Below are 24,206 nucleotides of genomic sequence, written 5' to 3'. Positions count from 1 at the left end.
TAGTGTATGTCCAGAGGATCCTGTTTGTGTGCATGTGTGTATATACTTCAGCCTATGTGTGTGTTGCATGACTACAGAGTGTAAAAACTGAAACTGAAAATCAATGAAAGTACATCTTAAATCTTTAGTGCTGGTGTTATTCATGTCACTTGGGGCGAGGCTTTCTGAGGAAGTGGTCTGAAAGAAAACTGCGGCGAGGTTGTCAGGAAGAGGAACACATCCTCTCTCACTGGTCCGATCAACAACAATCTACTTTGCTCTCTGTTCACCATGAAGCTGTATGGAGCTTTGATCCTGTTTGTGACTCTATCTACAGGTAAGAACAGCTTTAGAGTTAGCTATTAGTGCACTGAGCACACACATAGTAACTGAAATAAAAGAAATGGGTTTGATTTTTATGTGATGTCAGAAAGTTGAAGAAAAAGTTCCCTCCTTGCAAAAAATGTGCCTATCGTTATAGTCTTTAAACTTTGGTTTAACAGGGTTAATCTGTGAACTGTTGTTCTGGCCATGTGCCTTCTGACTTTAGAACAGTGTACATTAGTTTGAGTAGGTCAACAGATTACTCTCTTTCTGAAGAAACCTTTGTAAAATGTAAATTACCATCGTCCTTCTCTCATTTCCCAGACAAACAACTAGGCACAAGCTTTGGAATGAAACAGACTGGACTGAGTGTACACAGACAAGCAGCACAATTAAAGTCTTGAGTATAAACACAAGTTTCTGTAGTAAAAGGGTAAAGACTGCCCCCTAGTGCCCACACAGCACATTACCTTGCATTTGGAGTTGTAGTTTACCGTCCTCCTGGCCCATATTCTGAGTTTCTATCTGAATTTGCAGAATTTTTATCAGATTCAGTCCTGAGCAGTGATAGAATAATTGTTGTTGGTGACTTCAATATCCATGTGGATGTTGATAATGATAGCCTGAGCACAGCTTTCATGTCACTATTAGACTCTATTGGTTTCACCCAGGGTGTAAACAAACCTACTCATCGTTTTAACCACACCCTGGATCTTGTTTTAGCTCATGGAATTGAAATCCATAACCTTACAGTTTCCCTAGAAAATCCTCTGCTATCAGACCATTTTTTTTTTTTATTACATTCGACTTTGTCCTACCAGAATTACCTCTGCCTGGAAGAGGTGTGCTCTCTAGAAGTTTGTCTGATAGTGCTGTTGCTAGATTTAAGGAAGCCATTTCAGCTGTTTTTGATTCAGTACCGTGTTTCAACCCAGTTGGAAACTCTTATGATAGCTTTAGTCCCTCTCAGCTAGATCAGTTTGTTGATAGTGCAGTGGATTCGCTGAGAGTTACTCTGGATTCGATTGCTCCCCTGAAACAGAAGGTTGTCAAGCGGCGGAGAGTGGCTCCATGGTTCAACTCAGAAACCCGTACTCTAAAACAATCGTCGCGGAATTTTGAAAGAATATGGCGCTCAACCAAAACGATAGAATCTCGTTTTTTTCTGGCAGGATAGTCATAGAAGATATATGAAGGCTCTACGTCACGCCCGAGCTGCCTACTACTCCTCTCTAATCGAGGAAAACAAAGGCAATCCTAGATACCTCTGCACCCCTTCCGTCATCTCCTCCTCCTCTTTCTCCTGGCTTGGCAAACTTTAAATCTAATTTCCCTTTCAGGCAAAATAAAGGTCTGAACTGAAAAAGAAAACCATGTTATGTGTTTTTACCCCTTTGTTTTGAATCACTTCTTTGTTGATTCGATAACTGACTTTAAGCATGCCCTCTTAAAAAAGTCAGGGGTCAAAGTCAGCTATTATTGAGATAGCTATAATAAGCAATGTTAATCTTTTAATACCCAGCAGTCATTAAGTGTCAGAAAAACTGGAGAAAATTTATTTACGGCTCTAAATCAAATCATGTGAAGCCTCATTTCATTTTAGGATCCAGCTTGCCTAGACATTATAAAACAATATGGTGAACCAGAGTAACTCTTGGCATGATGGTCACATCTAATTTTGTCTTATTTTATAAAGCCAACATTTATATTTGTTCCGTGTCTTGCAGCAGCCAGCCCTGAACTCTCCTGTTTGTTTTCCTCCTCTTCTCCATCCTCAGACTCTGCAGTACTGGTGCTCCTCGGGGTTGTGTCAGCTCACCTGTTCTCTTAACTCTGTACACCAATGAATGCACCAGACTCTATGCAGAGAGCTACATCATTAAATTCTTGGATGATACAGCTATCCTGAGCGTAATGCACAGAGACAGCAGTCCTTCTTTTTATCACTCTGAAGTAGAACATTTTGTGCTCTGGTGTGATACAAACTACATTGTTTTAAATGTTAAAAAGGCCGAGGAGATGGTGTTTGATCCCAGGGGAGTGGGTGATCATCATCCTGTGGTCATCCACAAGGAAAGTGTAAATGTTTGTACATACATGTGAACATTAATCCCATAATCTTTTTCTACATTCCCCCCCGAAAAAAAGGTATTGGCTGCCTGTTGGATAATGAGGTCACTTTAGTGCGGGTGTTATTCATGTCACTTGGGGCGAGGCTTTCTGAGGAAATGCAAATGCTCTGAAAAAAAACTGAGGAGAGGTTGTCAGGAAGAGGAACACATCCTCTCTCACTGGTCCGATCAACAACAATCTACTTTGCTCTCTGTTCACCATGAAGCTGTATGGAGCTTTGATCCTGTTTGTGACTCTATCTACAGGTAAGAACAGCTTTAGAGTTAGCTATTAGTGCACTGAGCAAACACATAGTAACTGAAATAAAAGAAATGGGTTTGATTTTTATGTGATGTCAGAAAGTTGAAGAAAAAGTTCCCTCCTTGCAAAAAATGTGCCTATCGTTATAGTCTTTAAACTTTGGTTTAACAGGTTTAATCTGTGAACTGTTGTTCTGGCCATGTGCCTTCTGACTTTAGAACAGTGTACATTAGTTTGAGTAGGTCAACAAATTACTCTCTTTCTGAAGAAACCTTTGTAAAATGTAAATTACCATCGTCCTTCTCTCATTTCCCAGACAAACAACTAGGCACAAGCTTTGGAATGAAACAGACTGGACTGAGTGTACACAGACAAGCAGCACAATTAAAGTCTTGAGTATAAACACAAGTTTCTGTAGTAAAAGGGTAAAGACTGCCCCCTAGTGCCCACACAGCACATTACCTTGCATTTGGAGTTGTAGTTTACCGTCCTCCTGGCCCATATTCTGAGTTTCTATCTGAATTTGCAGAATTTTTATCAGATTCAGTCCTGAGCAGTGATAGAATAATTGTTGTTGGTGACTTCAATATCCATGTGGATGTTGATAATGATAGCCTGAGCACAGCTTTCATGTCACTATTAGACTCTATTGGTTTCACCCAGGGTGTAAACAAACCTACTCATCGTTTTAACCACACCCTGGATCTTGTTTGAAATCCATAACCTTACAGTTTCCCTAGAAAATCCTCTGCTATCAGACCATTTTTTTTTTATTACATTCGACTTTGTCCTACCAGAATTACCTCTGCCTGGAAGAGGTGTGCTCTCTAGAAGTTTGTCTGATAGTGCTGTGGCTAGATTTAAGGAAGCCATTTCAGCTGTTTTTGATTCAGTACTGTGTTTCAACCCAGTTGGAAACTCTTATGATAGCTTTAGTCCCTCTCAGCTAGATCAGTTTGTTGATAGTGCAGTGGATTCGCTGAGAGTTACTCTGGATTCGATTGCTCCCCTGAAACAGAAGGTTGTCAAGCGGCGGAGAGTGGCTCCATGGTTCAACTCAGAAACCCGTACTCTAAAACAATCGTCGCGGAATTTTGAAAGAATATGGCGCTCGACCAAAACGGTAGAATCTCGTTTTTTCATAGAAGATATATTTGTATATAGAAGATATATGAAGGCTCTATGTCACGCCCGAGCTGCCTACTACTCCTCTCTAATCGAGGAAAACAAAGGCAATCCTAGATACCTCTGCACCCCTTCCGTCATCTCCTCCTCCTCTTTCTCCTGGCTTGGCAAACTTTAAATCTAATTTCCCTTTCAGGCAAAATAAAGGTCTGAACTGAAAAAGAAAACCATGTTATGTGTTTTTACCCCTTTGTTTTGAATCACTTCTTTGTTGATTCGATAACTGACTTTAAGCATGCCCTCTTAAAAAAGTCAGGGGTCAAAGTCAGCTATTATTGAGATAGCTATAATAAGCAATGTAAATCTTTTAATACCCAGCAGTCATTAAGTGTCAGAAAAACTGGAGAAAATTTATTTACGGCTCTAAATCAAATCATGTGAAGCCTCATTTCATTTTAGGATCCAGCTTGCCTAGACATTATAAAACAATATGGTGAACCAGAGTAACTCTAGAGAACTCTAATTTTGTCTTATTTTATAAAGTTTTTTTTTAATAGTCTTGGGTTATTGCCTATAGTTGAAGTCCAAGCAGTATGAATTATTTCAGGTCTAAGAAATATATTTTCATTGTGCCCATGTTGTTTCTTTTAACTTGTGAAAACAGTGAAGAACTTGGGACCAGGGACCTGCTTAGGATGTAGGGTTTGAGCTGCATCCTAAGGATGAATATGTTACATTCTTTGGTCACAGATGGATTGATGTAATGGAGCCAACATTTATATTTGTTCCGTGTCTTGCAGCAGCCAGCCCTGAACTCTCCTGTTTGTTTTCCTCCTCTTCTCCATCCTCAGACTCTGCAGTACTGGTGCTCCTCGGGGTTGTGTCAGCTCACCTGTTCTCTTAACTCTGTACACCAATGAATGCACCAGACTCTATGCAGAGAGCTACATCATTAAATTCTTGGATGATACAGCTATCCTGAGCGTAATGCACAGAGACAGCAGTCCTTCTTTTTATCACTCTGAGGTAGAACATTTTGTGCTCTGGTGTGATACAAACTACATTGTTTTAAGTGTTAAAAAGGCCGAGGAGATGGTGTTTGATCCCAGGGGAGTGGGTGATCATCATCCTGTGGTCATCCACAAGGAAAGTGTAAATGTTTGTACATACATGTGAACATTAATCGCATAATCTTTTTCTTCATTCCCCCCCGAAAAAAAGGTATTGGCTGCCTGTGGGATAATGAGGTCAGAAGCTCAGTCTGTAGGGACTTGGGTTGGGAACCGGAGGGTCGCCGGTTCAAGTCCCTGTGCGGACCAAGTATGGAAGTTGGTCTGGTAGCTGGAGAGGTGCCAGATCACCTCCTGAGCACTGCTGAGGTGCCCTTGAGCAAGGCACCACACCCCCTCCCCACCACCAGCTCAGGAGTGCCCATTGTGGGCTGCTCTGTCACTCTGACATCTCTCCATTAGTGTATGTCCAGAGGATCCTGTTTGTGTGCATGTGTGTATATACTTCAGCCTATGTGTGTGTTGCATGACTACAGAGTGTAAAAACTGAAACTGAAAATCAATGAAAGTACATCATAAATCTTTAGTGCTGGTGTTATTCATGTCACGTGGGGCGAGGCTTTCTGAGGAAATGGTCTGAAAGAAAACTGCGGCGAGGTTGTCAGGAAGAGGAACACATCCTCTCTCACTGGTCCGATCAACAACAATCTACTTTGCTCTCTGTTCACCATGAAGCTGTATGGAGCTTTGATCCTGTTTGTGACTCTATCTACAGGTAAGAACAGCTTTAGAGTTAGCTATTAGTGCACTGAGCACACACATAGTAACTGAAATAAAAGAAATGGGTTTGATTTTTATGTGATGTCAGAAAGTTGAAGAAAAAGAGCACAAAAAAATGTGCCTATCGTTATAATCTTCAAACTTTGGTTTAACAGGGTTAATCTGTGAACTGTTGTTCTGGCCATGTGCCTTCTGACTTTAGAACAGTGTACATTAGTTTGAGTAGGTCAACAAATTACTCTCTTTCTGAAGAAACCTTTGTGAAATGTAAATTACCATCGTCCTTCTCTCATTTTGTCAATTCTCTACTTGGCTCTTCCATTGAGGCAAACATGCCCCAAAAAATAAACCAGTGGGTCAAAATCAAACACAAAACTACGACGGAGGATTAGGGCCACGTTAAAAAAAATTAATTACATTTACGAGCTTAATCTCGTAAATTAACGAGTTCCAGACCAGCCTGTGCAAAAATGATGAAAGTAGAACTCTCAAAGTCTTTAAAGAATAAAGTCGTTATTTTAGTCCGTATCAGAAGAGCAGCAGCATCCTGTTCTCAAATGACAAACATGGAGCATCTTGTCCTAAAGGTTTCACTAATAAGGCAATAGGCTACTTCCTTGTGTTGTCGATAAAAACAGTTCAAGAGAAGTTTTCACTTCAATTTGCAAGACCTTGTTTATCTGTAAAATGATGTATGAACAGGACACAAACTGGCTCTGCACATGAGACACTTTAACAAAGCAGACCGATAACAGACACAAATAGTTGTGTTGGGGTTTTACTTATGCAGATATGAAACTATGATGCTTTTGGCACATCATCATCTTCACATTGTCATAAAATATCAGCACCCTGAAAAGATACTGCAAGAAACTGTGGCTTTTCCGAAGAAAGAAGCACACTGACTTGGAGGAAGATGTCTGCAGAGGAAGATACTTTAAGAGTTCTACTTTCATCATTTTGCGCAGGCTGGTCTGGAACTCATTAACTAGTTAATTCTCATAAATTCTTGTACTTTGTACATTTTGTACTTTGTACTTTTAATCTCGTAAATTTACGACTTTATTGTCGTAACTTTATTGTCGACTTCATTGACGTAAATTTACGAGTTTATTTACGAGTTTAATCTTATTAATCTCTTAATAAAACAAAGTTTTACCATGGCCCTAATCCTCCGTCGGACAAAACACAACATGATAAAGCTATAGGATAAAATACATGGTTAAAGAAATTTGGCAAAATATAAAAGTATGTCCAAGCCCCTTCTCTAAACTTCAATTTCATTTGACTTTCTCAGGGCCTCTTAAATAGTTTTTAGTCATGACTGAAGTTTTGTTTTTGTTTTCTCTTTTCTGTCAAACTCTCTTATCGGAAACCTTTCTGTAGGTGTTAATTTCTACTAACACGCAGATCATGCAAAACAAAAACAACATAATGTGAACTCTTTGTGAACTGCTCAAATGCACGTCACACCTACCCATTCACATCCATTCATACACTGATGGCAGTGGTTGCTATGTAGGGAGACAATCAGAATTAACTAATCCCATTCATAAGCATTCATACACCGCCGACGAAGCAGCGGGAGCATTTCAGGGTTAAATGTCTTGCCCAGGGACACATCGGACATGTTGCTGCAGGAGCTGGGAATCGAACCTTCAACCTTCCAGTTGAGAGACGACGACACAGAACCGCAGCCCAATAATGAAGGCTGTTAACGTTGTGTACCTGCGTGCTTCTGCTCGTGCATCAACTGTACCGTGTGGAAGCACACCTCTCCGAAGTGATCCAGGGCCAAGGAAGTGTACAGTGCTCGAGCAAGGGCACGGTACGGACTGCGTAGTGTGAGTTAGCGTTGAAAGCCGGCATTAGCTATCGCTGGCATCGCTGGCTGATTTCTGTAAAGCTGCTTCCATAGTGTTGTTTGATTAATCTGCCTTCCGATATTAAACTGCAGCTTGTGCTATGGTTGTTTTTTGCTAGCAGCTGAATCTTTGAGTAAACCAACAGAGGCTTGCTGTGGTGGCTATTATTTTTATTTTGAGAGTTTGTGCTAGTTATTTTGTTTTTGTATGCATTTGCTGTTTTGTTTAGTTTTTAAGATATCTTTCTATCTCAAAAGCACCGTGTGGTATATTGCGTGACTTAACTGATGTGTTTTGTGTCTCTATTTAGCATGTGGATTGAGATGCTACACATGCATAACCGCAGACCCAAGATCATGCACAGACACCAGATCTTGTGAACCTGGGCTTGATCGATGTTTCTCTCTCAAATTCAATGGTAAGTTCTTTCATTTTCCATACTGAAATGAATCAGACAGCCGATACAATTTTTTGCTGTATTAAATTCTTGGTGGCTGATTGGTTTCTGTGTTTTGAAGGCGTGACCACCAAGGGCTGCATAAACAGTCTGAGCTGTGCTGTAGGTGTCATGTCATGCTGTGAAGGAGACCTGTGTAACAGTGCAGTGCCAACTGGTTCCAGTGTCCTCCTGCTGCTGGTATCTTCAGCCCTCATCACTCTCTTTCTCTAAGGCTCTGGGATCCTCTTATTTTAATGCTGCACTTCTTGTGTCTGAACCAATTTGTACCACTGCAGATGAATAAAAACAATTAAGTTTCACTGGAAACTATATCTCAAAGTCAATTACATAATCTTATGCACATGTTAATCCTTTGCTTTCACTCATGGATTGAATAAAAAGAGCTGGCTATACAATGAAAATCAAGCACGTGTCACTTGCCCATTGGCGGTTCTAGGGAGGGGCCTATGTAAATAAAGTTTATTTACACACTTTATTTCATTTGGGGTTATGCATTTATCATGTAAGTTAGTTAACTAAGTTAGTTATTGCTATTACACATACCCTTACATAAAGAGTAACTATTCCTTATTGAAAAGTGTGCAAAAAGAACTTAATCAGATGCTGAGGCTCTATGACTTCTTTCTCAGGTTTGAAACACAGGACATTTCCTTGGAATGCAATAAATTGCTACAGCCTATCTCAATTACTGAACCTTGCCCCAGTCTGGTCGTCGACCCTCCCAAAATTCAGTCCCTTTTTAGTCAGATAGGCAGGAGGAAATCCACAGGCCCAGGTGACATCCCTGCTCATCTCTTAAAGATCTGTGCAGAGGAGCTCACTCCAGCTTGTTGTCCTGTATTAAAGCAGTCTGTGGATTCACACACAGTTCCTATTCAAAATCCACCATCATTCCTATTCCAAAAAAGTCTTGTCCAACTGAATATAACGACTACAGACCTGTGGCGTTAACTTCTGTGGTTATGAAATGAAAAATATGTGGTGTCTATAAAGTCGCTTAATAATATTCAACACAGCCAAGTATGGTTTTAAGGTTCTTTAGTTAGATTTCTGGTAGATTAGTTAGATTTCTCATAGCCTCATAGTTCTCATAGAAACACATATTTCAGACATGAACCAAGCGGGCCCCCTTGTGGGCCAAACAGAACACTACCAAACTATTACATCACATGCGTAAAACATAAACATTACAGTATAGTGTATACTGAAAGCAGAATTTTAGCTCTGAGTTAGATCCACTCCAGTTGGCCTACAAGCGGGTGCAGGGTACAGACGATGCAATTAACAGCGTCAGTCATCTGACTTTAAAACACCTTCAAGACCCTAAGGCCATATGCACGTTTGTTGTTTATTGATTTTAGTTCTGCCTTTAATACATTTCAGCCTCATCTGCTGACAAGGAAGCTAACCCAGATGACTGTTAATCCTCTAAACCTCTGGTTATTATTTTAACATAGAACACAGAATGTCAGGGTCAATAACACACTTTCACATTCAAAATCAATCAGCACAAACTCTTTCATTCCCACATCGATAAAAATTCTTAATATTGTTTCTTAGGGCTGCGGGTTGTGCATTAGTGTCATGGTGTCCCTGTATACTTTTTATATTTTCTTAACTTTGTTATTTTATCTCTCATGCTGTGTTTTTGCAGATCTTGTGCAAAATGATAGCAATGTATGTTGTGTTGTTCTGTATTGGTATGTGTTTTTTTTTATTGTTTTTATTGATTGATTGAGTGGAAGCAGCTAAATGTTTGGCAGAAATATGAGTCCAAGACAAATTTCCCCAAGGAGGAGTTCATTTATTAACTACTATTTTGAAGCCTTGAGTCTTCTTTCATGGTCACTTCTTTTTAAAAGCCAGAAGTGACCATGTTTAGAGAAGAGGTTGATTGAGGTTGATTACTAATTGTTATTTGTCCATTCTGGTTTGCAGGTTGCCAAGGCTGCAACTTGCACATCAAATGAAGCAGACACAGTTATAGCATCAATGTAACTCTTAATGGGAACACTTTTTACTAAATGTTCTCAATGCTTCATTGAAGATGGGTTGAAACCAGAAGAGGTCTACTGAGGTAATATATCAAGTGAGAAATAGTCATATTCTTAACAGGTTCCAAACCATTTGATCCCCTTTGTAACTAAATGAGTTACTAATGGCCATTGGACAAACAGCAGGTTAAAGGTACTTAAAGCTTTTGAAACAGAAATACTTCAACTACTTCTTATGTTGCCTACAAAAAATATATTCTAGTCTAATTCCAGTCTAGTCTTTCAACTTGCATGATGGTATATTCTCAACATTTTCATGGCACAAAATATCTGCCCTGAGACTCACCGCTTTTGAATCAATTCCTTTTTCTTTTGTATTGATACCAAATATAATGTAGTTTTAAAAAACTTGACACCTCCTTGAGTTCAAAACAAACCTTCAAAATCAGAATGTTTGTATCCTTAAACTTCTTCTCTGATGACACTAATATAAGAAACCACATGTGTCAGACACAGAAAATAAGGCAATGTGATAAAAGGACACTTGAGTGGGCTAATTGCAACTGCTAAAGACTCACTATATATATTGTTTTATTTTTTTATATTTATATTATTCTGCTATTTGAGTGGACTGCAGCAAAACTCAACAACAATGATCGAGGTGGGAATCTCAGAGTAACTCAAGATACTATAGAATACACAACATGTGGTTCACCTTAATGTTATCAAGACACGTCCATTCTGCAATAACTGATGTATGCAAGATAATCCCAAATAACTGAAGACTATGCAAGGCTTCTTAAAAAGGTCAAGTGTGATGTATTTATTCATTGCAATATGGTGTCTGTTAAACCTCTTATCATGCTTCTTCCTTTAACTTCTTTTCACTGTTGTATGACAATATCCTGCTCTTCTTCTTTTTCTTCTTCTGTCTGTCAACTTCTTCTTGAGTCAGTTAACCTCTGTTTAAATTACTCTCATACATGCCATGAGCGAAAGCTGGAGGAGTCATGAAGTAGTCATGCGATTAGTCCAACTGGCAGGGAAATCTTTTAAGAGCGTTTTATTTCTTCTGTTAAATTGTTCATATCTTGCACTAGTGATTCAATAACTGCATCTCAGAAGTCAAGAAGACGATATATTGCTGTGTCAATTTTTTGTTTCATCCCTCCTGACAGTAAATGAAAATGTTTTATTTAATTAATCCATCCATGAATCCCTCTCCTCTAGAATCATCTTCCAACAAACATAACCCTTATGAATTGGCACTATAAAGATTGTTTGATTGATTGATTGATTGATTGATTGATTGATTGATTGATTGATTGATTGATTGATTGATTGATTGATTGATTGATTGATTGATTGATTGATTGATTGATTGGTTGATTGATTGGTTGGTTGATTGATCTGTAATGTGCCCTGTTAGACCCAGGTTTGACTCTGTTTAGCCCTGCAGAGGAAGCCAGAGTGCTGCTGAGGGCTTTAGTCAAATCACCTCAGTGAACCACATTGATTTCCTCATTCAGACAGAACCCAGAGAGCTCCAGACAAACAACTAGGCACAAGCTTTGGAATGAAACAGACTGGACTGAGTGTACACAGACAAGCAGCACAATTAAAGTCTTGAGTATAAACACAAGTTTCTGTAGTAAAAGGGTAAAGACTGCCCCCTAGTGCCCACACAGCACATTACCTTGCATTTGGAATTGTAGTTTACCGTCCTCCTGGCCCATATTCTGAGTTTCTATCTGAATTTGCAGAATTTTTATCAGATTCAGTCCTGAGCAGTGATAGAATAATTGTTGTTGGTGACTTCAATATCCATGTGGATGTTGATAATGATAGCCTGAGCACAGCTTTCATGTCACTATTAGACTCTATTGGTTTCACCCAGGGTGTAAACGAACCTACTCATCGTTTTAACCACACCCTGGATCTTGTTTTAGCTCATGGAATTGAAATCCATAACCTTACAGTTTCCCTAGAAAATCCTCTGCTATCAGACTATTTTTTTTTTTTATTACATTCGATTTTGTCCTACCAGAATTACCTCTGCCTGGAAGAGGTGTGCTCTCTAGAAGTTTGTCGGATAATGCTGTTGCTAGATTTAAGGAAGCCATTTCAGCTGTTTTTGATTCAGTACCGTGTTTCAACCCAGTTGGAAACTCTTATGATAGCTTTAGTCCCTCTCAGCTAGATCAGTTTGTTGATAGTGCAGTGGATTCGCTGAGAGTTACTCTGGATTCGATTGCTCCCCTGAAACAGAAGGTTGTCAAGCGGCGGAGAGTGGCTGCATGGTTCAACTCAGAAACCCGTACTCTAAAACAATCGTCGCGGAATTTTGAAAGAATATGGCGCTCGACCAAAACGGTAGAATCTCGTTTTTTCATAGAAGATATATTTGTATATAGAAGATATATGAAGGCTCTACGTCACGCCCGAGCTGCCTACTACTCCTCTCTAATCGAGGAAAACAAAGGCAATCCTAGATACCTCTGCACCCCTTCCGTCATCTCCTCCTCCTCTTTCTCCTGGCTTGGCAAACTTTAAATCTAATTTCCCTTTCAGGCAAAATAAAGGTCTGAACTGAAAAAGAAAACCATGTTATGTGTTTTTACCCCTTTGTTTTGAATCACTTCTTTGTTGATTCGATAACTGACTTTAAGCATGCCCTCTTAAAAAAGTCAGGGGTCAAAGTCAGCTATTATTGAGATAGCTATAATAAGCAATGTTAATCTTTTAATACCCAGCAGTCATTAAGTGTCAGAAAAACTGGAGAAAATTTATTTACGGCTCTAAATCAAATCATGTGAAGCCTCATTTCATTTTAGGATCCAGCTTGCCTAGACATTATAAAACAATATGGTGAACCAGAGTAACTCTTGGCATGATGGTCACATCTAATTTTGTCTTATTTTATAAAGCCAACATTTATATTTGTTCCGTGTCTTGCAGCAGCCAGCCCTGAACTCTCCTGTTTGTTTTCCTCCTCTTCTCCATCCTCAGACTCTGCAGTACTGGTGCTCCTCGGGGTTGTGTCAGCTCACCTGTTCTCTTAACTCTGTACACCAATGAATGCACCAGACTCTATGCAGAGAGCTACATCATTAAATTCTTGGATGATACAGCTATCCTGAGCGTAATGCACAGAGACAGCAGTCCTTCTTTTTATCACTCTGAGGTAGAACATTTTGTGCTCTGGTGTGATACAAACTACATTGTTTTAAATGTTAAAAAGGCCGAGGAGATGGTGTTTGATCCCAGGGGAGTGGGTGATCATCATCCTGTGGTCATCCACAAGGAAAGTGTAAATGTTTGTACATACATGTGAACATTAATCCCATAATCTTTTTCTTCATTCCCCCCCGAAAAAAAGGTATTGGCTGCCTGTGGGATAATGAGGTCAGAAGCTCAGTCTGTAGGGACTTGGGTTGGGAACCAGAGGGTCGCCGGTTCAAGTCCCTGTGCGGACCAAGTATGGAAGTTGGTCTGGTAGCTGGAGAGGTGCCAGATCACCTCCTGAGCACTGCTGAGGTGCCCTTGAGCAAGGCACCACACCCCCTCCCCACCACCAGCTCAGGAGCGCCCATTGTGGGCTGCTCTGTCACTCTGACATCTCTCCATTAGTGTATGTCCAGAGGATCCTGTTTGTGTGCATGTGTGTATATACTTCAGCCTATGTGTGTGTTGCATGACTACAGAGTGTAAAAACTGAAATTGAAAATCAATGAAAGTACATCATAAATCTTTAGTGCTGGTGTTATTCATGTCACTTGGGGCGAGGCTTTCTGAGGAAGTGGTCTGAAAGAAAACTGTGGCGAGGTTGTCAGAAAGAGGAACACATCCTCTCTCACTGGTCCGATCAACAACAATCTACTTTGCTCTCTGTTCACCATGAAGCTGTATGGAGCTTTGATCCTGTTTGTGACTCTATCTACAGGTAAGAACAGCTTTAGAGTTAGCTATTAGTGCACTGAGCACACACATAGTAACTGAAATAAAAGAAATGGGTTTGATTTTTATGTGATGTCAGAAAGTTGAAGAAAAAGTTCCCTCCTTGCAAAAAATGTGCCTATCGTTATAGTCTTTAAACTTTGGTTTAACAGGGTTAATCTGTGAACTGTTGTTCTGGCCATGTGCCTTCTGACTTTAGAACAGTGTACATTAGTTTGAGTAGGTCAACAAATTACTCTCTTTCTGAAGAAACCTTTGTAAAATGTAAATTACCATCGTCCTTCTCTCATTTTGTCAATTCTCTACTTGGCTCTTCCATTGAGGCAAACATGCCCCAAAAAATAAACCAGTGGGTCAAAATCAAACACAAAACTACGACGGAGGATTAGGGCCACGTTAAAAAAAATTAATTACATTTACGAGTTTAATCTCGTAAATTAACGAGTTCCAGACCAGCCTGTGCAAAAATGATGAAAGTAGAACTCTTAAAGTCTTTAAAGAATAAAGTCGTTATTTTAGTCCGTATCAGAAGAGCAGCAGCATCCTGTTCTCAAATGACAAACATGGAGCATCTTGTCCTAAAGGTTTCACTAATAAGGCAATAGGCTACTTCCTTGTGTTGTCGATAAAAACAGTTCAAGAGAAGTTTTCACTTCAATTTGCAAGACCTTGTTTATCTGTAAAATGATGTATGAACAGGACACAAACTGGCTCTGCACATGAGACACTTTAACAAAGCAGACCGATAACAGACACAAATAGTTGTGTTGGGGTTTTACTTATGCAGATATGAAACTATGATGCTTTTGGCACATCATCATCTTTACATTGTCATAAAATATCAGCACCCTGAAAAGATACTGCAAGAAACTGTGGTTTTTCCAAAGAAAGAAGCACACTGACTTGGCGGAAGATGTCTGCAGAGGAAGATACTTTAAGAGTTCTACTTTCATCATTTTGCGCAGGCTGGTCTCGAACTCGTTAACTCGTTAATTCTCATAAATTCTTGTAAATTTACGACTTTAATGTCGTAACTTTATTGTCGACTTTATTGACGTAAATTTACGAGTTTAATCTCGTAAATTTAGGACTTTAATCTCGAAATAAAAAAAATAAAAAAAAGTTTTACCATGGCCCTAATCCTCCGTCGGACAAAACACAGCATGATAAAGCTATAGGATAAAATACATGGTTAAAGAAATTTGACTAAATATAAAAGTATGTCCAAGCCCCTTCTCTAAACTTCAATTTTATTTGACTTTCTCAGGGCCTCTTAAATAATTTTTTGTCATGACTGAAGTTTTGTTTTTGGTTTATTTTTTCTCTCAAACTCTCTTATCAGAAACTTTTCTGGTGGTGTTAATTTCTGCCAACACGCAGATCATGCAAAACAAAAACAACATAATGTGAACTCTTTGTTGAAACTGCTCAATTGCAAAAGCACCGTGTGGTATATTGCGTGACTTAACTGATGTGTTTTGTGTCTCTGTTTAGCATGTGGCTTGAGATGCTACACATGCATTGCCGCAGACCCCAGATCATGCACAGACACCAGATCTTGTGGTCCTGGGCTTGATCGATGTTCTACTTTCAAAAAGGATGGTAAGTTCTTTCATTTTCCATACTGAAATGAATCAGACAGCCAATACTAATTTTTGCTTTATTAAATTCTTGGTTCCTGTTTGGTTTCTGTGTTTTGAAGGCACTGACGTGACCACCAAGGGCTGCATAAACAGTCTGAGCTGTGCTGTAGGTGTCATGTCATGCTGTGAAGGAGACCTGTGTAACAGTGCAGTGCCAACTGGTTCCAGTGTCCTCCTGCTGCTGGTATCTTCAGCCCTCATCACTCTCTTTCTCTAAGGCTCTGGGATCCTCTTATTTTAATGCTGCACTTCTTGTGTCTGAACCAATTTGTACCACTGCAGATGAATAAAAACAATTAAGTTTCACTGGAAACTATATCTCAAAGTCAATTACATAATCTTATGCACATGTTAATCCTTTGCTTTCACTCATGGATTGAATAAAAAGAGCTGGCTATACAATGAAAATCAAGCACGTGTCACTTGCCCATTGGCGGTTCTAGGGAGGGGCCTATGTAAATAAAGTTTATTTACACACTTTATTTCATTTGGGGTTATGCATTTATCATGTAAGTTAGTTAACTAAGTTAGTTATTGCTATTACACATACCCTTACATAAAGAGTAACTATTCCTTATTGAAAAGTGTGCAAAAAGAACTTAATCAGATGCTGAGGCTCTATGACTTCTTTCTCAGGTTTGAAACACAGGACATTTCCTTGGAATGCAATAAATTGCTACAGCCTATCTCAATTACTGAACCTTGCCCCAGTCTGGTCGTCGACCCTCCCAAAATTCAGTCCCTTTTTAGTCAGATAGGCAGGAGGAAATCCACAGGCCCAGGTGACATCCCTGCTCATCTCTTAAAGATCTGTGCAGAGGAGCTCACTCCAGCTTGTTGTCCTGTATTAAAGCAGTCTGTGGATTCACACACAGTTCCTATTCAAAATCCACCATCATTCCTATTCCAAAAAAGTCTTGTCCAACTGAATATAACGACTACAGACCTGTGGCGTTAACTTCTGTGGTTATGAAATGAAAAATATGTGGTGTCTATAAAGTCGCTTAATAATATTCAACACAGCCAAGTATGGTTTTAAGGTTCTTTAGTTAGATTTCTGGTAGATTAGTTAGATTTCTCATAGCCTCATAGTTCTCATAGAAACACATATTTCAGACATGAACCAAGCGGGCCCCCTTGTGGGCCAAACAGAACACTACCAAACTATTACATCACATGCGTAAAACATAAACATTACAGTATAGTGTATACTGAAAGCAGAATTTTAGCTCTGAGTTAGATCCACTCCAGTTGGCCTACAAGCGGGTGCAGGGTACAGACGATGCAATTAACAGCGTCAGTCATCTGACTTTAAAACACCTTCAAGACCCTAAGGCCATATGCACGTTTGTTGTTTATTGATTTTAGTTCTGCCTTTAATACATTTCAGCCTCATCTGCTGACAAGGAAGCTAACCCAGATGACTGTTAATCCTCTAAACCTCTGGTTATTATTTTAACATAGAACACAGAATGTCAGGGTCAATAACACACTTTCACATTCAAAATCAATCAGCACAAACTCTTTCATTCCCACATCGATAAAAATTCTTAATATTGTTTCTTAGGGCTGCGGGTTGTGCATTAGTGTCATGGTGTCCCTGTATACTTTTTATATTTTCTTAACTTTGTTATTTTATCTCTCATGCTGTGTTTTTGCAGATCTTGTGCAAAATGATAGCAATGTATGTTGTGTTGTTCTGTATTGGTATGTGTTTTTTTTTATTGTTTTTATTGATTGATTGAGTGGAAGCAGCTAAATGTTTGGCAGAAATATGAGTCCAAGACAAATTTCCCCAAGGAGGAGTTCATTTATTAACTACTATTTTGAAGCCTTGAGTCTTCTTTCATGGTCACTTCTTTTTAAAAGCCAGAAGTGACCATGTTTAGAGAAGAGGTTGATTGAGGTTGATTACTAATTGTTATTTGTCCATTCTGGTTTGCAGGTTGCCAAGGCTGCAACTTGCACATCAAATGAAGCAGACACAGTTATAGCATCAATGTAACTCTTAATGGGAACACTTTTTACTAAATGTTCTCAATGCTTCATTGAAGATGGGTTGAAACCAGAAGAGGTCTACTGAGGTAATATATCAAGTGAGAAATAGTCATATTCTTAACAGGTTCCAAACCATTTGATCCCCTTTGTAACTAAATGAGTTACTAATGGCCATTGGACAAACAGCAGGTTAAAGGTACTTAAAGCTTTTGAAACAGAAATACTTCAACTACTTCTTATGTTGCCTACAAAAAATATATTCTAGTCTAATTCCAGTCTAGTCTTTCAACTTGCATGATGGTATATTCTCAACATTTTCATGGCACAAAATATCTGCCCTGAGACTCACCGCTTTTGAATCAATTCCTTTTTCTTTTGTATTGATACCAAATATAATGTAGTTTTAAAAAACTTGACACCTCCTTGAGTTCAAAACAAACCTTCAAAATCAGAATGTTTGTATCCTTAAACTTCTTCTCTGATGACACTAATATAAGAAACCACATGTGTCAGACACAGAAAATAAGGCAATGTGATAAAAGGACACTTGAGTGGGCTAATTGCAACTGCTAAAGACTCACTATATATATTGTTTTATTTTTTTATATTTATATTATTCTGCTATTTGAGTGGACTGCAGCAAAACTCAACAACAATGATCGAGGTGGGAATCTCAGAGTAACTCAAGATACTATAGAATACACAACATGTGGTTCACCTTAATGTTATCAAGACACGTCCATTCTGCAATAACTGATGTATGCAAGATAATCCCAAATAACTGAAGACTATGCAAGGCTTCTTAAAAAGGTCAAGTGTGATGTATTTATTCATTGCAATATGGTGTCTGTTAAACCTCTTATCATGCTTCTTCCTTTAACTTCTTTTCACTGTTGTATGACAATATCCTGCTCTTCTTCTTTTTCTTCTTCTGTCTGTCAACTTCTTCTTGAGTCAGTTAACCTCTGTTTAAATTACTCTCGTACATGCCATGAGCGAAAGCTGGAGGAGTCATGAAGTAGTCATGCGATTAGTCCAACTGGCAGGGAAATCTTTTAAGAGCGTTTTTTTTCTTCTGTTAAATTGTTCATATCTGGCACCAGTGATTCAATAACTGCATCTCAGAAGTCAAGAAGACGATATATTGCTGTGTCAATTTTTTGTTTCATCCCTCCTGACAGTAAATGAAAATGTTTTATTGAATTAATCCATCCATGAATCCCTCTCCTCTAGAATCATCTTCCAACAAACATAACCCTTATGAATTGGCACTATAAAGATTGATTGATTGATTGATTGATTGATTGATTGATTGATTGATTGATTGATTGACTGATTGATTGATTGATTGATTGATTGATTGATTGATTGACTGACTGACTGATTGATTGATTGATTGATTGATTGATTGATTGATTGATTGATTGATTGGTTGGTTGATTGATCTGTAATGTGTCCTGTTAGACCCAGGTTTGACTCTGTTTAGCCCTGCAGAGGAAGCCAGAGTGCTGCTGAGGGCTTTAGTCAAATCACCTCAGTGAACCACATTGATTTCCTCATTCAGACAGAACCCAGAGAGCTCCAGACAAACAACTAGGCACAAGCTTTGGAATGAAACAGACTGGACTGAGTGTACACAGACAAGCAGCACAATTAAAGTCTTGAGTATAAACACAAGTTTCTGTAGTAAAAGGGTAAAGACTGCCCCCTAGTGCCCACACAGCACATTACCTTGCATTTGGAGTTGTAGTTTACCGTCCTCCTGGCCCATATTCTGAGTTTCTATCTGAATTTGCAGAATTTTTATCAGATTCAGTCCTGAGCAGTGATAGAATAATTGTTGTTGGTGACTTCAATATCCATGTGGATGTTGATAATGATAGCCTGAGCACAGCTTTCATGTCACTATTAGACTCTATTGGTTTCACCCAGGGTGTAAACAAACCTACTCATCGTTTTAACCACACCCTGGATCTTGTTTTAGCTCATGGAATTGAAATCCTATCAAAGTTTGTTGATAGTGCAGTGGATTCGCTGAGAGTTACTCTGGATTCGATTGCTCCCCTGAAACAGAAGGTTGTCAAGCGGCGGAGAGTGGCTCCATGGTTCAACTCAGAAACCCGTACTCTAAAACAATCGTCGCGGAATTTTGAAAGAATATGGCGCTCGACCAAAACGGTAGAATCTCATTTTTTCATAGAAGATATATTTGTATATAGAAGATATATGAAGGCTCTACGTCACGCCCGAGCTGCCTACTACTCCTCTCTAATCGAGGAAAACAAAGGCAATCCTAGATACCTCTGCACCCCTTCCGTCATCTCCTCCTCCTCTTTCTCCTGGCTTGGCAAACTTTAAATCTAATTTCCCTTTCAGGCAAAATAAAGGTCTGAACTGAAAAAGAAAACCATGTTATGTGTTTTTACCCCTTTGTTTTGAATCACTTCTTTGTTGATTCGATAACTGACTTTAAGCATGCCCTCTTAAAAAAGTCAGGGGTCAAAGTCAGCTATTATTGAGATAGCTATAATAAGCAATGTTAATCTTTTAATACCCAGCGGTCATTAAGTGTCAGAAAAACTGGAGAAAATTTATTTACGGCTCTAAATCAAATCATGTGAAGCCTCATTTCATTTTAGGATCCAGCTTGCCTAGATATTATAAAACAATATGGTGAACCAGAGTAACTCTTGGCATGATGGTCACATCTAATTTTGTCTTATTTTATAAAGCCAACATTTATATTTGTTCCATGTCTTGCAGCAGCCAGCCCTGAACTCTCCTGTTTGTTTTCCTCCTCTTCTCCATCCTCAGACTCTGCAGTACTGGTGCTCCTCGGGGTTGTGTCAGCTCACCTGTTCTCTTAACTCTGTACACCAATGAATGCACCAGACTCTATGCAGAGAGCTACATCATTAAATTCTTGGATGATACAGCTATCCTGAGCGTAATGCACAGAGACAGCAGTCCTTCTTTTTATCACTCTGAGGTAGAACATTTTGTGCTCTGGTGTGATACAAACTACATTGTTTTAAATGTTAAAAAGGCCGAGGAGATGGTGTTTGATCCCAGGGGAGTGGGTGATCATCATCCTGTGGTCATCCACAAGGAAAGTGTAAATGTTTGTACATACATGTGAACATTAATCCCATAATCTTTTTCTTCATTCCCCCCCGAAAAAAAGGTATTGGCTGCCTGTGGGATAATGAGGTCAGAAGCTCAGTCTGTAGGGACTTGGGTTGGGAACCAGAGGGTCGCCGGTTCAAGTCCCTGTGCGGACCAAGTATGGAAGTTGGTCTGGTAGCTGGAGAGGTGCCAGATCACCTCCTGAGCACTGCTGAGGTGCCCTTGAGCAAGGCACCACACCCCCTCCCCACCACCAGCTCAGGAGCGCCCATTGTGGGCTGCTCTGTCACTCTGACATCTCTCCATTAGTGTATGTCCAGAGGATCCTGTTTGTGTGCATGTGTGTATATACTTCAGCCTATGTGTGTGTTGCATGACTACAGAGTGTAAAAACTGAAATTGAAAATCAATGAAAGTACATCTTAAATCTTTAGTGCTGGTGTTATTCATGTCACTTGGGGCGAGCCTTTCTGAGGAAGTGGTCTGAAAGAAAACTGTGGCGAGGTTGTCAGGAAGAGGAACACATCCTCTCTCACTGGTCCGATCAACAACAATCTACTTTGCTCTCTGTTCACCATGAAGCTGTATGGAGCTTTGATCCTGTTTGTGACTCTATCTACAGGTAAGAACAGCTTTAGAGTTAGCTATTAGTGCACTGAGCACACACATAGTAACTGAAATAAAAGAAATGGGTTTGATTTTTATGTGATGTCAGAAAGTTGAAGAAAAAGTTCCCTCCTTGCAAAAAATGTGCCTATCGTTATAGTCTTTAAACTTTGGTTTAACAGGGTTAATCTGTGAACTGTTGTTCTGGCCATGTGCCTTCTGACTTTAGAACAGTGTACATTAGTTTGAGTAGGTCAACAAATTACTCTCTTTCTGAAGAAACCTTTGTAAAATGTAAATTACCATCGTCCTTCTCTCATTTTGTCAATTCTCTACTTGGCTCTTCCATTGAGGCAAACATGCCCCAAAAAATAAACCAGTGGGTCAAAATCAAACACAAAACTACGACGGAGGATTAGGGCCACGTTAAAAAAAATTAATTACATTTACGAGTTTAATCTCGTAAATTAACGAGTTCCAGACCAGCCTGTGCAAAAATGATGAAAGTAGAACTCTTAAAGTCTTTAAAGAATAAAGTCGTTATTTTAGTCCGTATCAGAAGAGCAGCAGCATCCTGTTCTCAAATGACAAACATGGAGCATCTTGTCCTAAAGGTTTCACTAATAAGGCAATAGGCTACTTCCTTGTGTTGTCGATAAAAACAGTTCAAGAGAAGTTTTCACTTCAATTTGCAAGACCTTGTTTATCTGTAAAATGATGTATGAACAGGACACAAACTGGCTCTGCACATGAGACACTTTAACAAAGCAGACCGATAACAGACACAAATAGTTGTGTTGGGGTTTTACTTATGCAGATATGAAACTATGATGCTTTTGGCACATCATCATCTTTACATTGTCATAAAATATCAGCACCCTGAAAAGATACTGCAAGAAACTGTGGTTTTTCCAAAGAAAGAAGCACACTGACTTGGCCGAAGATGTCTGCAGAGGAAGATACTTTAAGAGTTCTACTTTCATCATTTTGCGCAGGCTGGTCTCGAACTCGTTAACTCGTTAATTCTCATAAATTCTTGTAAATTTACGACTTTAATGTCGTAACTTTATTGTCGACTTTATTGACGTAAATTTACGAGTTTAATCTCGTAAATTTAGGACTTTAATCTCGAAATAAAAAAAATAAAAAAAAGTTTTACCATGGCCCTAATCCTCCGTCGGACAAAACACAGCATGATAAAGCTATAGGATAAAATACATGGTTAAAGAAATTTGACTAAATATAAAAGTATGTCCAAGCCCCTTCTCTAAACTTCAATTTTATTTGACTTTCTCAGGGCCTCTTAAATAATTTTTTGTCATGACTGAAGTTTTGTTTTTGGTTTATTTTTTCTCTCAAACTCTCTTATCAGAAACTTTTCTGGTGGTGTTAATTTCTGCCAACACGCAGATCATGCAAAACAAAAACAACATAATGTGAACTCTTTGTTGAAACTGCTCAATTGCAAAAGCACCGTGTGGTATATTGCGTGACTTAACTGATGTGTTTTGTGTCTCTGTTTAGCATGTGGCTTGAGATGCTACACATGCATTGCCGCAGACCCCAGATCATGCACAGACACCAGATCTTGTGGTCCTGGGCTTGATCGATGTTCTACTTTCAAAAAGGATGGTAAGTTCTTTCATTTTCCATACTGAAATGAATCAGACAGCCAATACTAATTTTTGCTTTATTAAATTCTTGGTTCCTGTTTGGTTTCTGTGTTTTGAAGGCACTGACGTGACCACCAAGGGCTGCATAAACAGTCTGAGCTGTGCTGTAGGTGTCATGTCATGCTGTGAAGGAGACCTGTGTAACAGTGCAGTGCCAACTGGTTCCAGTGTCCTCCTGCTGCTGGTATCTTCAGCCCTCATCACTCTCTTTCTCTAAGGCTCTGGGATCCTCTTATTTTAATGCTGCACTTCTTGTGTCTGAACCAATTTGTACCACTGCAGATGAATAAAAACAATTAAGTTTCACTGGAAACTATATCTCAAAGTCAATTACATAATCTTATGCACATGTTAATCCTTTGCTTTCACTCATGGATTGAATAAAAAGAGCTGGCTATACAATGAAAATCAAGCACGTGTCACTTGCCCATTGGCGGTTCTAGGGAGGGGCCTATGTAAATAAAGTTTATTTACACACTTTATTTCATTTGGGGTTATGCATTTATCATGTAAGTTAGTTAACTAAGTTAGTTATTGCTATTACACATACCCTTACATAAAGAGTAACTATTCCTTATTGAAAAGTGTGCAAAAAGAACTTAATCAGATGCTGAGGCTCTATGACTTCTTTCTCAGGTTTGAAACACAGGACATTTCCTTGGAATGCAATAAATTGCTACAGCCTATCTCAATTACTGAACCTTGCCCCAGTCTGGTCGTCGACCCTCCCAAAATTCAGTCCCTTTTTAGTCAGATAGGCAGGAGGAAATCCACAGGCCCAGGTGACATCCCTGCTCATCTCTTAAAGATCTGTGCAGAGGAGCTCACTCCAGCTTGTTGTCCTGTATTAAAGCAGTCTGTGGATTCACACACAGTTCCTATTCAAAATCCACCATCATTCCTATTCCAAAAAAGTCTTGTCCAACTGAATATAACGACTACAGACCTGTGGCGTTAACTTCTGTGGTTATGAAATGAAAAATATGTGGTGTCTATAAAGTCGCTTAATAATATTCAACACAGCCAAGTATGGTTTTAAGGTTCTTTAGTTAGATTTCTGGTAGATTAGTTAGATTTCTCATAGCCTCATAGTTCTCATAGAAACACATATTTCAGACATGAACCAAGCGGGCCCCCTTGTGGGCCAAACAGAACACTACCAAACTATTACATCACATGCGTAAAACATAAACATTACAGTATAGTGTATACTGAAAGCAGAATTTTAGCTCTGAGTTAGATCCACTCCAGTTGGCCTACAAGCGGGTGCAGGGTACAGACGATGCAATTAAC

The 24,206-nt window shown here is 39.2% G+C and overlaps 1 protein-coding gene across 1 annotated transcript; it reads left to right on the top strand.

Moving 5' to 3' along the window:
* Positions 1 to 5,254: 5,254 nt before the first annotated feature.
* Positions 5,255 to 23,325, top strand: LOC109994213 (CD59 glycoprotein). The gene is made up of 6 exons (XM_065949416.1): positions 5,255 to 5,586; positions 7,767 to 7,874; positions 7,975 to 13,853; positions 20,323 to 21,256; positions 22,765 to 22,872; positions 22,973 to 23,325. Exons 1-3 carry the CDS (start codon positions 5,541 to 5,543, stop codon positions 8,124 to 8,126), a joined length of 306 nt encoding a protein of 101 aa, XP_065805488.1. The 5' UTR covers positions 5,255 to 5,540; the 3' UTR covers positions 8,127 to 13,853; positions 20,323 to 21,256; positions 22,765 to 22,872; positions 22,973 to 23,325.
* Positions 23,326 to 24,206: the final 881 nt, after the last annotated feature.

The sequence above is a fragment of the Labrus bergylta genome, chromosome 2, assembly GCF_963930695.1.
Source record: "Labrus bergylta chromosome 2, fLabBer1.1, whole genome shotgun sequence".
Classification (NCBI taxonomy): domain Eukaryota; kingdom Metazoa; phylum Chordata; class Actinopteri; order Labriformes; family Labridae; genus Labrus; species Labrus bergylta.
This window is presented reverse-complemented; position numbering and strand designations above follow the sequence as displayed.